The sequence below is a fragment of the Anoplopoma fimbria genome, chromosome 8 (assembly GCF_027596085.1).
Source record: "Anoplopoma fimbria isolate UVic2021 breed Golden Eagle Sablefish chromosome 8, Afim_UVic_2022, whole genome shotgun sequence".
In the NCBI taxonomy this organism is placed as follows: Eukaryota; Metazoa; Chordata; class Actinopteri; order Perciformes; family Anoplopomatidae; genus Anoplopoma; species Anoplopoma fimbria.
In genome coordinates this window covers 28,844,669-28,863,038 of record NC_072456.1, presented here as the reverse complement: position 1 = coordinate 28,863,038, position 18,370 = coordinate 28,844,669, and the positions used below count along the sequence as shown (strand labels likewise).

Genomic DNA, 18,370 nt, shown 5'->3' with positions numbered 1-18,370 from the left:
TCCTCCTCTACAACATCAGGAGGATTCTCCCCTTCCTCCCTGAGGAGACGGTGCAGGTGCTCTACAGGCTCTGGTCATCTCCCGCCTGGACTACTGCAACTCACTACTGGAGCCCCGGCGTCGGCCATCAGACCTCTGGAGCTCGTCCAGAAAGCTGCAGCTCGTCTGGTGTTCAATGACCCAAGTTCTCCCACACAACTTCCCTTCTCCGTTCTCTACACTGGCTCCCTGTAGGAGCATCCAGCTACAGACTCTGGTGCCTACAGGGCAGTGAGAGGAACAGCTCCTTCCTATCTCCAGACCATGAAGCCCTACACCCCCCCACCACTCCTCTCTGCTGCCTCGGGGTGACTGGTTGCCCCGTCGCTCAGAGGTCCCTGCAGCCGATCCACCCGGTCACAGCTTCTTCCTGTCCTGACCCCTCAGTGGAGGAATGAACTCCCCACTGACCTCAGGACAGCAGAGTCACTGCCCATCTTTAACCTCACCTCTTCATGAAGTACTACTGATAAAGAAGTACTACCTGATAAAGAAGTACTACCTGATAAAGAAGTACTACCCTGATAAAGAAGTACTACCCTGAGCCTTCATTACATTACAGTACATTACAGTCATGTAGCAGACGCTTTTATCCAAAGCGACTTACAGGAAGTGTATTCAACATAGGTATTCAAGAGAACTACTAGTCACCAGAAGTCATAAGTGCATCTCCTTTCTTAAACAAGCATCTCAAAGTATAAGCCAGAGCAAAAGTATAGTGCAGAGGCAGATTACTATGAAAACAATAGCACTTCCTCGTAGCACTTACTGTATTCGTATCAGTTCGCTGCACTTATTGAATTTGTATTCGTTTACTGCACTTATCCTATTCGTAGTAGTTTGTAGCACTTATTATATTCGTATTAGTCTGTTGCAATTATTGTTTTCGTAGTAACTTGCCTCTGCACTATACTTTTGCTCTGGTTTATGCTTTAAGATGCTTGTTTAAGAAAGGAGATGCACTTATGACTTCTGGTGACTAGTAGTTCTCTTGAATACCTATGTTGAATACACTTCCTGTAAGTCGCTTTGGATAAAAGCGTCTGCTAAATGACTGTAATGTAATGTAATGTAATGTTTGATATTATTATTTGTTCTTTATTTGATATTATTATTTGTTCTTTGTTTGATATTATTATTTGTTCTTTGTTTGATATTATTATTTGTTCTTTATGTTTGATATTATTATTTGTTCTTTATTTGATATTATTATTTGTTCTTTATGTTTGATATTATTATTTGTTCTTTGTTTGATATTATTATTTGTTCTTTATTTGATATTATTATTTGTTCTTTATGTTTGATATTATTATTTGTTCTTTATGTTTGATATTATTATTTGTTCTTTATGTTTGATATTATTATTTGTTCTTTATTTGATATTATTATTTGTTCTTTATGTTTGATATTATTATTTGTTCTTTATTTGATATTATTATTTGTTCTTTATGTTTGATATTATTATTTGTTCTTTATTTGATATTATTATTTGTTCTTTATGTTTGATATTATTATTTGTTCTTTATTTGATATTATTATTTGTTCTTTGTTTGATATTATTATTTGTTCTTTGTTTGATATTATTATTTGTTCTTTATGTTTGATATTATTATTTGTTCTTTTGTTTGATATTATTATTTGTTCTTTGTTTGATATTATTATTTGTTCTTTATGTTTGATATTATTATTTGTTCTTTATGTTTGATATTATTATTTGTTCTTTGTTTGATATTATTATTTGTTCTTTGTTTGATATTATTATTTGTTCTTTATGTTTGATATTATTATTTGTTCTTTGTTTGATATTATTATTTGTTCTTTATGTTTGATATTATTATTTGTTCTTTATTTGATATTATTATTTGTTCTTTATGTTTGATATTATTATTTGTTCTTTGTTTGATATTATTATTTGTTCTTTGTTTGATATTATTATTTGTTCTTTATTTGATATTATTATTTGTTCTTTATGTTTGATATTATTATTTGTTCTTTATGTTTGATATTATTATTTGTTCTTTATGTTTGATATTATTATTTGTTCTTTATGTTTGATATTATTATTTGTTCTTTATGTTTGTTTGATATTATTATTTGTTCTTTTGTTTGATATTATTATTTGTTCTTTATGTTTGATATTATTATTTGTTCTTTGTTTGATATTATTATTTGTTCTTTATGTTTGATATTATTATTTGTTCTTTATTTGATATTATTATTTGTTCTTTATGTTTGATATTATTATTTGTTCTTTATGTTTGATATTATTATTTGTTCTTTGTTTGATATTATTATTTGTTCTTTGTTTGATATTATTATTTGTTCTTTATGTTTGATATTATTATTTGTTCTTTATGTTTGATATTATTATTTGTTCTTTATGTTTGATATTATTATTTGTTCTTTATGTTTGATATTATTATTTGTTCTTTATGTTTGATATTATTATTTGTTCTTTATGTTTGATATTATTGTTCTTTTTGTTCTTTTGTTTGATATTATTATTTGTTCTTTATGTTTGATATTATTATTTGTTCTTTATGTTTGATATTATTATTTGTTCTTTATGTTTGATATTATTATTTGTTCTTTGTTTGATATTATTATTTATGTTTCTTTTGTTTGATATTATTATTTGTTCTTTTGTTTGATATTATTATTTGTTCTTTATGTTTGATATTATTATTTGTTCTTTGTTTGATATTATTATTTGTTCTTTATGTTTGATATTATTATTTGTTCTTTGTTTGATATTATTATTTGTTCTTTTGTTTGATATTATTTATTTGTTTTTATTATTTGTTCTTTGTTTGATATTATTATTTGTTCTTTATGTTTGATATTATTATTTGTTCTTTTGTTTGATATTATTATTTGTTCTTTATGTTTGATATTATTATTTGTTCTTTATGTTTGATATTATTATTTGTTCTTTATGTTTGATATTATTATTTGTTCTTTATGTTTGATATTATTATTTGTTCTTTATGTTTGATATTATTATTTGTTCTTTATGTTTGATATTATTATTTGTTCTTTGTTTGATATTATTATTTGTTCTTTATGTTTGATATTATTATTTGTTCTTTATGTTTGATATTATTATTTGTTCTTTATTTGATATTATTATTTGTTCTTTGTTTGATATTATTATTTGTTCTTTGTTTGATATTATTATTTGTTCTTTATGTTTGTTCTTTGTTTGATATTATTATTTGTTCTTTATGTTTGATATTATTATTTGTTCTTTATGTTTGATATTATTATTTGTTCTTTATGTTTGATATTATTATTTGTTCTTTGTTTGATATTATTATTTGTTCTTTATGTTTGATATTATTATTTGTTCTTTATGTTTGATATTATTATTTGTTCTTTATTTGATATTATTATTTGTTCTTTATGTTTGATATTATTATGATAAACGTCTTAAAGGACCTTCAGTAAATAACTGATCTGTTTTGTGCTTGTTGCTCTCATGTGACGTCACAGTGACGCTGCTGCAGTTGCTCCCGCGGCCTGCAGGAGGCGACAAGTTACACAGTAGGAATACCGGAACTGCTTTTCAAAATAAAATAAATTATATTTCCTTCAAAGAAAACTACAGTTCATGTGCTGGTTTGTGACAAATATTCAAATCCTATGATTAAGTATGATAACCAATCGAGCTTTGTTTGGGGGTAGTCTTCTCCTCCTTTGTAAATGTTTTGCATTTGACAATAATTCAATAACTGTGAATCAATACGTCTTTTATTTTGAAAGCCATCGGAAGAGTTCCTCGTATTTCCGTTTAACTAACGAGAGAAGTTCAGAAGAAGAGAAGAAGAAGAAGAAGAGAGGAGAAGAAGAGAGGAGAAGAAGAAGAGAAGAAGAGAGGAGAAGAAGAGAGAAGAAGAAGAGAAGAGAGAGAAGAAGAAGAGAAGAAGAAGAAGAAGAGAGAAGAAGAAGAGAGAGAAGAAGAAGAAGAAGAAGAAGAGAAGAAGAAGAAGAAGAAGAAGAAGAAGAAGAAGAAGAAGAGAGAGAAGAAGAAGAAGAAGAAGAAGAAGAAGAAGAAGAAGAAGAAGAAGAAGAAGAAGAGAACAGAACAGAGGAGAACCATCAGAACATCAGAACCTCAGCCTGTGAACATGGACTCCGCGGTGGAGCTCGACGGCAACGTGATGGAGGGAGTGAGTACCGCTAATGACCGGCAGATGTTCCTGCTACATGCTACATGCTACGTGCTACGTGCTAACAGGCCCGGTTCTGACCTGTTCTCGGTTCTTTCAGGGCGGGCAGATCCTCAGAGTCTCTGCGGCGCTGAGCTGCATCACCGGGTCCGCCATCAAGATCAGCAAAGTCCGAGCCGGCAGGAGCACCCCGGGGCTGCGGTGAGCAGGCGAGCTAGCAGGCGAGCTAGCAGGCTAGCCTAGCACGCTAGCCTTAGCATGCTAGCGCTAGCCTATTCATTGGCGTTGAGTCGTCGGCTAACTCACTTAGCAGATAAAACAAAGGCCGGGTCGTTAGGGGCTCTGGTTCTCCTGGTTCCTCTGGTTTATCTGGTTCCTCCTGGTTCCTCTGGTTCTCCTGGTTTATCTGGTTCCTCCTGGTTCTCCTGGTTTATCTGGTTTATCTGGTTCTCCTGGGAGACGAGAGTCCCGGGTTCCTTTAGGAGGCTTTATCTGGAACTTTAGCAGAGTAAAGATGCTGCTAACCCTCTGTCTGTGTTCTAACCCTCTGTCTGTGTTCTAACCCTCTGTCTGTGTTCTAACCCTCTGTCTGTGTTCTAACCCTCTGTCTGTGTTCTAACTCTCTGTCTCTGTTCTGTGTTCTAACCCTCTGTCTGTGTTCTAACCCTCTGTCTGTGTTCTAACCCTCTGTCTGTGTTCTAACTCTCTGTCTGTGGTTCTGTGTTCTAACCCTCTGTCTGTGGTTCTGTGTTCTAACCCTCTGTCTGTGTTCTAACCCTCTGTCTGTGTTCTAACCCTCTGTCTGTGTTCTAACCTCTGTCTGTGGTTCTGTGTTCTAACCCTCTGTCTGTGGTTCTGTGTTCTAACCTCTGTCTGTCTGTGTTCTAACTCTCTGTCTGTGGTTCTGTGTTCTAACCCTCTGTCTGTGGTTCTGTGTTCTAACCCTCTGTCTGTGTTCTAACCTCTGTCTGTGGTTCTGTGTTCTCTGTCTGTCTGTGTTCTAACCTCTGTCTGTGGTTCTGTGTTCTAACCCTCTGTCTGTGGTTCTGTGTTCTAACCCTCTGTCTGTGGTTCTGTGTTCTAACCCTCATCCAGGAGCTGTGAACCAATGAATTAATCAATTATGTTAATTAAAGTTTCTCTAGAATACTAGTTTTATCTCAAATGACATCACATCAGTTTAATGTTCATTAGTTTAATGTGTTCATTAGTTTAATGTGTTCATCAGTTTAATGTGTTCATCAGTTTAATGTGTTCATCAGTTTAATGTGTTCATCAGTTTAATGTGTTCATCAGTTTAATGTGTTCATCAGTTTAATGTGTTCATCAGTTTAATGTGTTCATCAGTTTAATGTGTTCATCAGTTTAATGTGTTCATCAGTTTAATGTGTTCATCAGTTTAATGTGTTCATTAGTTTAATGTGTTCATTAGTTTAATGTGTTCATCAGTTTAATGTGTTCATCAGTTTAATGTGTTCATCAGTTTAATGTGTTCATCAGTTTAATGTGTTCATCAGTTTAATGTGTTCATCTGTCATAAAGTTCAAAACGCATCTCATCTGTTATTTGTGAATGTTCAGTGTTTGTTAAAAACAAAGGAAACGAACATGGAGTTTGAGTTTCTCTGCAGTCAGACGTTAACTGTGTGTGTGTGTGTGTGTGTGTGTGTGTGTGTGTGTGTGTGTGTGTGTGTGTGTGTGTGTTTTCAGACCACAGCACATGTGTAGCCTGCAGCTGGTCTCAGACCTGTGTTCTGGCGATCTGCAGGGAGTCTCCATCGGCTCCACCGACATCAGTCTGAATCCAGGAAAGATCCAGTCTGGAAACCACACGGCTGACATACAGACGGCAGGGTGAGTGTGTCTGTGAGCAGCTGTTGCATTATGGGTAATACTGTACACAGAAATAGACATCAGGCTGAAAACGGGGACGACAAAGCTGGAGGAGGAAAATATTTAAGAGCAAAAAAGTTTGTTTTTACATCACAAAATGAAATTGCCTGTTTTATCGACTTAATGTTCTTCTTCTAATCTGTAATGTGTGTGTGTGTGTGTGTGTGTGTGTGTGTGTGTGTGTGTCAGGAGTGTGTGTCTGCTGCTGCAGGCGGCTCTACCTTGCGCTCTGTTCGCTGACGCCTCCTCTCAGTTGTGTCTGAAGGGAGGAACCAACACAGAGATGGCTCCTCAGATCGACTACACCATCAAGGTCTGCTGCTCCGCCATGTTACGAACATAACATCTCTGTTATCTCAGTTATCACTGTTATCAGTTATCACTGTTATCTCCTTTATCACTGTTATCACTGTTATCTCAGTTATCACTGTTATCAGTTATCACTGTTATCTCCTTTATCACTGTTATCACTGTTATCTCAGTTATCACTGTTATCTCCTTTATCACTGTTATCACTGTTATCTCCGTTATCTCAGTATGTACTCTCAGTATGTACTCTCAGTATGTATCTCTATCACTGTTAGTATGTACTCTCAGTATGTACTCTCAGTATGTACTCTCAGTACTCTCAGTATGTACTCTCAGTATGTACTCTCAGTATGTACTCTCAGTATGTACTCTCAGTACTTGTTATGATGAAGGATGTCAACAGTCTGTTTTCTTCTTCAGGTGTTTAAACCGATGGTGGAGAGGTTTGGAGTCCATTTTGACTGTGACGTCAGATTGAGGTCAGTTTCCTGTCTGATCAACAGAAACAGTAGAAGTGTGTGTGTGACGGTGTGTGACAGTGTGTGTGTGTGTGTGTCTTTCAGAGGGTACTACCCTAAAGGTGGAGGCGAGGTGATGGTGACGGTGAACCCGGTCAAAGAGCTGCAGCCCATCGTCATGACGGAGAGAGGAAACATCACCAAGATCTATGGCCGTGCGTTTGTCGCCGGAGTCCTGCCCTACAAAGTAAAGTCCTGCCCTTCAAAATAAAGTTACCACTTTAACAGGAAGTGATGTCATAATGAGTGTTTACAAACAACCACATTGATGAGTTCTCTGTTTCTTTAACCCTGATGATAAACTAAGTACGTGAGGCTCAGCTGATCGGTGCGACGCCACATCGGTGGACGTATCGATCACGCTGGTTATTGATCGTGTTTCCCGTGTGTTCAGTTGGCTAAAGACATGTCGGTTGCTGCAGTTCGAACCATCAGGAGGGAAATCAAAGAGCTGTACATCAACATCCCGGCGGTGCAGGAGAAAGAAAAGGCCTTCGGAAACGGCAACGGCATCATGTAAGCCCCGCCCACCTGCTGACATCACTACTGATTTAAATGAAAACATGAAACGAGTTGAGTGACGACCAATAGACTGTTAACAGAGGTCACGGTACTGTAACCCTGGTTCTATGAGCATGGGGTCATCTCTTCCAATCACGAGCACACATTCACCAACGGAACCCATGACCGCATAGAGAGATCTGGACACGGGTCGAGGCGGAGCCCTGTCCATCAGGTCTTTAGAGACAACAGGCCGACTAGGGGATTGAACGCCGCCCCGCCTGCTGAGGACCACCGCGGTGCTTCGCCCGTATCAGAGGTCTGAGGTGACTGCAGCTCCAGGAGGTGGATGTGTTGGTCCCTCCGGTTCTTTAGAGTGAAGTCGCTGCCTCATGTGTTAAAGCTGCATTCTCTCTGCTGTCCACCAGGGGGCGACTCCTCTGGTTGTATAGAAGTCTATGAGAAAATGACTCTACTTCTCTCTTGATTTATTCCCTCAGTAAACATTGTAAACATGAGTTTATGGTCTCAATCTCTAGTTTCAAGTCTTCTTCAATACAGCATGATGTTCATTTAGTAAATGATGCTCCATTTAGAGTCAAACAGACCTTTTGATAATTATGAAACTTTCAAAAATGGAAAGGGCCGACCCAGAGATGAGGTCCTCGAACGCATCACTGCCGAATCGCTTGTAAAAGTAACTCCCTGAATAATATGATATAATATGATATAATATTCTCTATAAACTAGTTTTTCCCACGTGCAGTGAACACATCCTCACTGTGTCAGCTCTCTGATTGGTTCTTCTCCTCTCTGTGTTTCAGAATAATCGCTGAGTCATCGACAGGTTGTGTGTTTGCAGGTTCAGCTCTGGGGAAGAAAGGTGAGGACGTCTGAACCGACCAATCACAGAGCTCTACTGTGATGTAGAAACCTGACACCTGTCTCAGTCAGGTGTGAGGGCCAATCACACCAATAACTGTGTGTGCGTGTGTTTCAGGTGTGTATGTAGACAAGATTGGCATTGAAGCTGCTGAGATGTTGCTGAGGAACATCCGACACAACGGCTGTGTGGACGAGTTCCTGCAGGACCAGGTGAGACACCTGCTGACCTCTGACCCCGGATGAACAGTTTCATACGAGGAGCTCTGACCCGTCACCTGTATCCTCTTCCTCCTCAGCTCATCATCTTCATGGCGTTGGCCAAGGGAACGTCTCGGATTCGAACCGGCGAGGTGACGCTGCACACAAAGACGGCCATTCACATCGCAGAGCAGCTGACTCAGGTCAGAGACACCACAGGGTGTTACAGGGGAGACAGTAATATATATATATATATATATATATAACTAATATTATAATATGTAGCTATTAATGTTTGTTTTTCTGTTTTCAGGCAAAGTTCACAATCACTAAGTGTGAGGACGAACTGAGCAGCAACGAGGGCTACATCATCGAATGTGAAGGATCAGGAGCAGCTAACACACACATGTAGACACACACACTGTAGACACAAACATACACACCTGTAGACACACACACCGTAGACACACACACACACACACACCCCTGTAGACACGCACACACACACTCTCCAGCTGCTTGCCCCCCGACCTTCAGCTTCTGTATCTCAGGGTGTTTCATTAAAACTGTAATAAATAAATAACTGTTTCTGTTTTTAAATCCTTTAAACTGCTTTTATACTATATATATGTCATGTAGCAGACGCTTTTATCCAAAGCGACTTACAGGAAGTGTATTCAACATAGGTATTCAAGAGAACTACGAGTCACCAGAAGTCATCAGTGCATCTCCTTTCTTAAACAAGCATCTTAAAGCAGAAACCAGAGCAAAAGTATAGTGCAGAGGCAAATTACTACGAAAACAATAAGTGCAACAAACGAATACGAATACAATAAGTGCTACGAGGAAGGCTCAGGGTAGTACTTCTTTATCAGGTAGTACTTCTTTATCAGTAGTACTTCTTGAAGAGGTGAGGTTAAAGATGGGCAGTGACTCTGCTGTCCTGAGGTCAGTGGGGAGTTCATTCCTCCACTGAGGGGTCAGGACAGGAAGAAGCTGTGACCGGGTGGATCGGCTGCAGGGACCTCTGAGCGACGGGACAACCAGTCACCCCGAGGCAGCAGAGAGGAGTGGTGGGGGGGTGTAGGGCTTCATGGCCTGGAGATAGGAAGGAGCTGTTCCTCTCACTGCCCTGTAGGCACCAGAGTCTGTAGCTGGATGCTCCTACAGGGAGCCAGTGTAGAGAACGGAGAAGGGAAGTTGTGTGGGAGAACTTGGGTCATTGAACACCAGACGAGCTGCAGCTTTCTGGACGAGCTCCAGAGGTCTGATGGCCGGGGCTCCTACCTGCCCCTATGTGAAAAAGCAATTGCCCCCTAAACCTAATAACTGGTTGGGCCACCCTTGGCGGCAACAACTGCAATCAAGCGTTTGTGATAACTGGCAGTGAGGCTTTCACATCGCTGTGGAGGAACTTTGGCCCACTCGTCTTTGCAGAATTGTTTTCATTCAGCCACATTGGATGGTTTGAGCATAAACGGCTTGTTTAAGGTCCTGCCACAGCATCTCAATCGGATTTAAGTCCGGACTTTGACTAGGCCTCTCCAAAACCTTCATCTTGGTTTTTTTTGAGCCATTCAGAGGTGGACTTGCTGGTGTGTTTCGGATCATTGTCCTGCTGCATAACCCAAGTGGCTTGAGTTTGAGGTCACGAACTGATGGCTGGACATCCTCCTTCAGGATTTCCTGTAGAGAGCAGAATTCATGGTTCCATCAATTATGGCGAGTCGTCCAGGTCCTGAAGCTGCAAAGCAGCCCCAGACATCACACTACCAGCACCATGTTTGACTGTTGGTAGGATGTTGGTTTTATGAAATGCTGGGTTAGTTTTACGCCAGATGTAACGGGACGCACACCTTCAAAAAGTTCAACTTTTGTCTGGTCAGTCCACAAAAGTCTTGGGGATCATCAAGATGTTTTTTGGCAAATGTGAGACGAGCCTTTGTGTTCTTTGGTCGGCAGTGGCGTTCGCCTTGGAACTCTCCCATGGATGCCATTTTTGCCCGGTCTCTTTCTTATTGTTGAATCATGAACACTGACCTTACCTGAGGCCAGTGAGGCCTGCAGCTCTTTAGATGTTGTTCTGGGGTCTTTATGACCTCCTGGATGAGTCGTCGATGGGCTCATGGAGTCATTTTGGTCGGCCGGCCACTCCTGGGAAGCTTCACCACTGTTCCAGGTCTTTAGATTGCGGCATGATGCGTTGCTTTTTGAGATCGTTTAGCCTCCTTCACTTTGTCAGACAGGTTCTATTTAAGTGATTTCTTGATTCAACAGGTCTGGCAGTAATCAGGCCTGGGTGTGGCTAGTGAAACTCAACTGAGCTTTCCAAATAATGTGGTTAATCACAGTTCATTCATGATTTATCAAGGGGGTAAATTACTTTGTCACATAGGGCCAGGTAGGTTTGGATAGCTTTTCTCCCTTAATAAATGAAATCATCATTTAAAAACTGCATTTTGTATTTACTCGGGTTATCTTTGTCTAATATTTAAATTTGTTTGATGATCTGAAACATTTAAGTTTGACAAACATGCAAAAATATAAGAAATCAGGAAGGGGGCAAATAGTTTTTCACAGCACTGTATATATATATATATATATATATATCAAATTTTATTTATATAGCGCCTTTCGTGCAAAATTGCAATACAAGGTGCTTAACAATACAATGAAAATACAACAATACTGTGAAAATAAATGGTAGAGAGAAATAATATAGAAACATGGTAAAAATAGAAAGAGCAGCAACAGAGTAACATTCTTATACATAAAATGTATAAAACCAATAGTAGCACAGTAATACTGATTTCAAGGGATTAAGAAAATGCTAAACTAAAAAGGTATGTCTTAAGATTTCTCTTAAAAGTGTTTATAGACTGTGATGCCCTCAGCTCCTCTGGCAGGCTGTTCCAGAGGCGAGGACCATAGACACTCCATGCTGCCTCACCGTAGTGCTTAGTCCTCACCCAGGGAACAGCTAAAAGGCCCGTGCCAGAGGACCGGAGGGATCTAGAGGGAGTATGCGTTAAAAGCATGTCTGACAAGTATTCAGGCACTAGTCCGTTCAGTGATTTGAACACCAATAAAAGGATCTTAAAATCTATTCTAAAACTGACAGGCAACCAATGGAGGGACTTTAAGACAGGTGAGATGTGTGCTCTCCTTCTGGTCTTGGTAAGCACACGTGCCGCTGCATTCTGAATTATCTGTAGCTCATTTATAGCTTTCTTAGGTAGACCAGAAAGGAGAGCATTGCAGTAATCAAGCCTGCTAGTGATAAAAGCATGCATAAGTCTCTCAGTATCTGCCTGGGAGAGAAACGGTTGCACTTTAGCAATATTTCGCAGGTGATAAAATGCTGTTCTAGTGAGATTATTAATGTGAGATTCAAAATTCAAATCAGGGTCTAAAACCTAGATTTTTTTGCTAGGGGCTTGGCATTTTGTACCAGGGATTTTAAGTTAGTGCACAGTATCTCTCTCTGGACCTTTGCACCAATAATTAAAACCTCAGTCTTATCTTTATTCAACTGCAAGAAATGATGTGACATCCACGAGTTGATATGATCAATGCATTTAACCAGTTTATCAATAGGGCTGGTGTCATTGGGTGATAAAGAGATGTATAGTTGTGTATCACCAGCATAGCTATGAAAATGAATCCTGTGTTTTCTGATGATATTTCCCAATGGCAGCATGTAGAGTCTATACAATACAGGTCCCAGAATAGAGCCTTGAGGGACCCCACATGTTATGTTAGTGTTAGCCGAGGAGTGGTCACCAAGGGTGACAAAATAGTCTCTGCCGGACAGATTCAATTCAATTCAGTTTATTTTGTATAGCCCAGGATCACAAATTACAAATTTGCCTCAGAGGGCTTTACAATCTGTACACATACGACATCCTCTGTCCTTAGACCCTCACATCCTCTGTCCTTAGACCCTCACATCCTCTGTCCTTACACCCTCACATCCTCTGTCCTTAGACCCTCACATCCTCTGTCCTTCCCTCACATCGGCACAGGAAAAACTCCCCTAAAAACCCCTTTAACAGGGAGAAAAAAGGAAGAAACCTCTGGGAGAACGACAGAGGAGGGATCCTTCTCCAGGATGGACAGAATGCAATAGATGTCATGTGACCAGAATGAACAGCATAACAGAGATACAACACATTCAATGTATATGACATAAATGATTCATATAATAAGACTACTTATAACAACAGCAGCAATTATTACAGTAGAATTATAATTATGAAATAGGGAATAGTAATAGTAATGTGATTAATAATAATAATGGAAGTAGCAGTGGGTGTCAGTCGGCTCACAGCAGGAGGCACGACTACGGTCCAGGTACCACAACGATTCATGGAAACCTGCAGAACGAGAAAGCAAAAGGGCTTCAGGGTGGAAGTAAAGCTAAAATGCTTAATGGTACAGGTAATAGTAATAGTAATGTGACTAGTAATAATAATGGTGGTAGCAGTCGGTGTCAGCAGGGCCGTAGCAGGATGCACGTCCACGGTCCAGGTACAGCCACGATTTATAGAAGCCTGTGAAGCGAGAAAGCACAAAGACTCCAGGGTAGAAGCAAGTCAATAAGCGTAATAGTACAGGCAATAATAATAGTAATGTGACTAATAATGATAGTGGTAGTAGTAGTGGGTGTCAGCAGGGCCTCAGCAGGTGGCACGATGACAGTCCAAATATAACCCCGATTCCTGGGAACCTGCAAGGCGAGAAAGCACAAGGACTCCGGGGAAGAAGCAAAATCAATAATGTTCTTTTGTTAGAACACGTGCTGCAGCATTCTGGATCAACTGTAAAGATCTAAGAGACCTATTAGAGCAGCCTGATAATAAGGAGTTACAGTAATCTAGTCTAGAGGGAACAAATGCATGAACTAGTTTTTCTGCTGTGAGACAGGATTTGCCTGATTTTCGCAATGTTACGTAAATGAAAAAAGGCTGTCCTTGAGATCTGTTTTATATAAGAGTTAAAAGACAGATCCTGATCAAAGATAACTCTGAGGTTCTTAACGGTAGTGCTGGATGCCAGAGCAATGCCATCTAGAGAAACTATATCGTTAGATAATTGAGTTCTAGTAGAATAACTTCTGTTTTTTCGGAATTTAACATCAAGAAGTTACAGGTCATCCAGGTTTTTATGTCCGTAAGACATGTTGAAGTTTAGAGAACGGGTTAGTTTCGTCTGGCTTAATCGATAGATATAACTGGGTATCATCTGCGTAACAATGAAAGTTTATTGAGTGTTTTCTGATAATATTCCCTAAAGGAAGCATATATAAGGTGAATAAAACTGGTCCAAGAACAGACCCCTGTGGAACTCCGTGACTAACCCTGGTTTTCATCGAGGTTTCATTGTTTACATATACAAACTGAGATCGGTCTGATAAATACGACTTAAACCAGCTGAGTGCGGTTCCTTTAATGCCTATTAGATGCTCCAATCTCTGTAATAGGATTTGATGATCAATGGTATCAAATGCAGCACTAAGGTCTAACAATACAAGTACAGAGACAAGTCCTTTGTCTGAAGCTATTAGAAGGTCATTGGTCATTTTCACCAGTGCCGTCTCTGTGCTATGATTCACTCTAAATCCTGACTGAAAATCCTCAAATAAACTATTGTAATGCAGAAAGTCACACAGGGTCTATAGTTAGATATAGGTCTATAGTTAGATATAGGTCTATAGTTAGATATAGGTCTATAGTTAGATATAGGTCTATAGTTAGATATAGGTCTATAGTTAGATATAGTCTATAGTTAGATATAGGTCTATAGTTAGATATAGTCTATAGTTAGATATAGTCTATAGTTAGATATAGTCTATAGTTAGATATAGGTCTATAGTTAGATATAGGTCTATAGTTAGATATAGTCTATAGTTAGATATAGGTCTATAGTTAGATATAGGTCTATAGTTAGATATAGGTCTATAGTTAGATATAGGTCTATAGTTAGATATAGTCTATAGTTAGATATAGTCTATAGTTAGATATAGTCTATAGTTAGATATAGGTCTATAGTTAGATATAGTCTATAGTTAGATATAGTCTATAGTTAGATATAGGTCTATAGTTAGATATAGGTCTATAGTTAGATATAGGTCTATAGTTAGCCAACACCTCTGGATCAAGAGTAGGTTTCTTAGTCAGAATCGGGTCTAAGAGACAGGTGGAAGGTTTAGACTTAGAAATAGTTAAAGTCAATTGTTGAAGGTCGATGGGAGAAAAGCCATCTAAATATATTTCAGGTTCTACAGCTGTGGATCGATGGGTACTGGTTGAGGGCAGTAGATTATTCATTTAGTCTCTAATAGTTAGAATCTTATCATTAAAGAAGTTCATGAAGTCACTACTACTGAGGTTTATAGGAATACACGGCTCAACAGAGCTGTGACTCTCTGTCAGCCTGGCTACAGTGCTGAAGAGAACCCTGGGCTTGTTCTTATTTAAATCTATTAATGATCAGTAATAGGCTGCTCTAGCATTACGGAGGGCCTTCTTATATATTTTAAGACTGTCTCGCCAGACTAACCGCATACCATGGTTATATCATGGAGCAAACCTCCTTTCTTTCAGCTTCTTTTTAGGAGCTATAGAGTCTAGTGTCATGGTTATATCATGGAGCAAACCTCCTTTCTTTTATTAGCTTCTTTTTAGAGGAGCTATAGAGTCCTCTGTTATATGGAGACAGACTAAACTAGAAAGTCCTCTGTTAGTGTCATTCAGTGAGCATGCAGCACTATCAAGAAGATGGTCAATCTGAGACAGACTAAAGTTAGAGTAGGAGTCCTCTGTTATATGGAGACAGACTAAAGTTAGAGTAGGAGTCCTCTGTTATATGGAGACAGACTAAAGTTAGAGTAGGAGTCCTCTGTTATATGGAGACAGACTAAAGTTAGAGTAGGAGTCCTCTGTTATATGGAGACAGACTAAAGCTAGAGTAGGAGTCCTCTGTTATATGGAGACAGACTAAAGTTAGAGTAGGAGTCCTCTGTTATATGGAGACAGACTAAAGTTAGAGTAGGAGTCCTCTGTTATATGGAGACATGTTAATGAATGGAAAACCCTGAGTAGAAGTCCTCTTTTATAAATTTAGCTACAGCATTATCAGATAGACATTTAGTGTAGAAACTTTTGCCTAATGGTAGTACACTCTGGTAGAACAAATTCAAAGGTTATTAGATAATGTTCTGATAAAATAGAGTTCTGTTGAGAGACAATTACATTTTCTATTTTAACACCATAAACCAGAACAAGGTGGAGGGTTAAAACAGTGAGTCGGTTTATGTACACACTGACAGAAGCCAATAGAATCTAATAATGAACTAAACGCAGTACTAAGGCTATCATTATACACATCCACATGAATATTAAAATCACCTACAATAATAACTTTATCTGTCTTAAGGACTAAACTAGATAAAAACTCTGAGAATTCAGAATACGCACCTGGTACACTATAACAAATAAAATTGACTTTAATGCTTTCCCCTCGGGTTTGAAAGACTAAGAACAAGGCTTTCAAATGAGTTGTAATTTAATTTAGGTTTAGGGTTTATTAATAGGCTTGAGTCAAAGATAGCTGCTACTCCACCTCCTCGGCCTGTGCCTCCAGGAATATGAGTATTAATATAACTTGGAGGAGTTGATTCATTAAGGCTAACGTACTCTTCATGACACAGCCAGGTTTCAGTAAGACAAAATAAATAATATGATTATCTGATATGAAATCATTTACTAGTACACCCTTAGATGACAGAGATCTGATATTTAAGAGTCCACATTTAATCGTCCTGTTTTGATGCACTGTTGCATCGGTTGCCTTAACTTTTATTAAGTTATTTTGTATAACTCCTCTTCTGTTGACTTTAAATAATTGAAGTGGCCGTGGCAGACACAGTCTCTATAGGGTTTTGGGTGGGTAACTGGGTGGTAACTGGGTGGGTAACTGGGTGGTAACTGGGTGGGTAACTGGGTGGTAACTGGGTGGTAACTGGGTGGTAACTGGGTGGGTAACTGGGGGTGGGTAACTGGGTGGGTAACTGGGTGGGTAACTGGGTGGTAACTGGGTGGTAACTGGGTGGGTAACTGGGTGGTAACTGGGTGGTAACTGGGTGGTAACTGGGTGGGTAACTGCTCTAGTGGAAGCACAGAGAGGTGTGAAAGACTGCAACTCTGCTTCTGCTTCCTGGTCTGAACTCTGGGTCATGGATTAGGTCCACTAATGAACCGGGTCAGATTTCTAGAGATGAGATCCGCTCCATCCAAAGTAGGATGGATGCCGTCTCTCCTCATCAGACCAGGTTTTCCCCAGAAAGTCTGACAATCGTCTACGAAGCCCACATTGTTTGCAGGACACCACCTCGACAGCCAGCGGAATGGACATGATGACATGATGACAGGTTATACATCTCATCATTGATCAGGTTATACATCTCATCATTGATCAGGTTATACATCTCATCATTGATCAGGTTATACATCTCATCATTGATCAGGTTATACATCTCATCATTGATCAGGTTATACATCTCATCATTGATCAGGTTATACATCTCATCATTGATCAGGTTATACATCTCATCATTGATCATCATTGATCAGGTTATACATCTCATCATTGATCAGGTTATACATCTCATCATTGATCAGGTTATACATCTCATCATTGATCAGATTAGGGAGAGGGCCAGAGAACACTACGGAGTCCGACATTGTCTTTGCGTACGAACACACCGATTCCACGTTAACTTTAGTGACCTCCGAGCGACGTAATCGGGTGTCATTACCGCCGACGTGAATAACAATCGTACTGTATTTACGTTTAGCCTTAGCCAGCAGTTTTAAATGGGATTCTACGTCGCCTGCTCTGGCCCCGGGGATGCAGTTAACTATGGCCCCTGTCTTCACTAACTTCACGTTTCTCAGAATGGAGCTGCCGATCACCAGAGTTGGTTTTCAGCGGGTGTGTATATGTATATGTATGTATGTACAGTATATATATGTATATATATGTATATATAGATCACTAGAGCTGGTTTCTCAGCGGGTGTGTTGCTGAGCGGGGAGAACCGGTTAGAACCGTGAGGTGGTTGGTGGTGCCCCGTGTGCTTCGACATAGAGCGATGCTTCCTCCGGACAGTCACCCAGCCTCCCGGCTGCTCGGGGTTGCCGGGGACGGCTAGCAGGAGCTGAGATAAGTCCTGAACCAATCTAGAACTGATCCAGAGAGGCCAACACACTTCTGTAGTCTGTTTATAAGAAGGTCATGATCTACTGTATCAAAAGCAGTGCTCAAGTCTAAAAGTATTAAGATTGATCATTTCTTATCATCCATATTCATTCTTAGGTCATTTACTTTGACTAGCCTGTCTCAGTGCTATGGTGAGCACGAAGGCCAGGTTGAAACTTCTCGAATGTGCAGCTAAATGAAGGTCATCATTGAGCTGCTTAAATACTCATTTCTCAAGAATCTTACTTAAAAAGGGAAGATTTGAAATTGGCCTGAAATTGTTTAACACTAAAGGATCGAGGTTAGTTTTCTTTAGGAGAGGTTTCACAATAGCAGTCAGCAGTCCGTCATCCTCTAGAGTCCACATACATACAACCTTCATACATACAACCTTCATACATACAACCTTCATACATACAACCTTCATACATACAACCTTCATACATACAACCTTCATACATACAACCTTCATTCATACAACCTTCATACATACAACCTTCATACATACAACCTTCATACATACAACCTTCATACATACAACCTTCATACATACAACCTTCATTCATACAACCTTCATACATACATACAACCTTCATAC

General features: G+C 39.2%; 1 protein-coding gene across 1 annotated transcript; it reads left to right on the top strand.

Annotated features, from left to right (window-relative positions):
• Positions 1 to 4,083: 4,083 nt before the first annotated feature.
• Positions 4,084 to 9,090, top strand: rtca (RNA 3'-terminal phosphate cyclase). The gene is made up of 11 exons (XM_054603042.1): positions 4,084 to 4,208; positions 4,309 to 4,409; positions 5,918 to 6,061; positions 6,290 to 6,413; positions 6,830 to 6,888; positions 6,973 to 7,114; positions 7,322 to 7,443; positions 8,253 to 8,311; positions 8,429 to 8,523; positions 8,610 to 8,714; positions 8,825 to 9,090. The coding sequence occupies exons 1-11, from the start codon at positions 4,167 to 4,169 to the stop codon at positions 8,921 to 8,923; spliced, it is 1,092 nt and encodes a 363-aa protein (XP_054459017.1). The 5' UTR covers positions 4,084 to 4,166; the 3' UTR covers positions 8,924 to 9,090.
• The last annotated feature ends 9,280 nt before the right edge of the window (positions 9,091 to 18,370 follow it).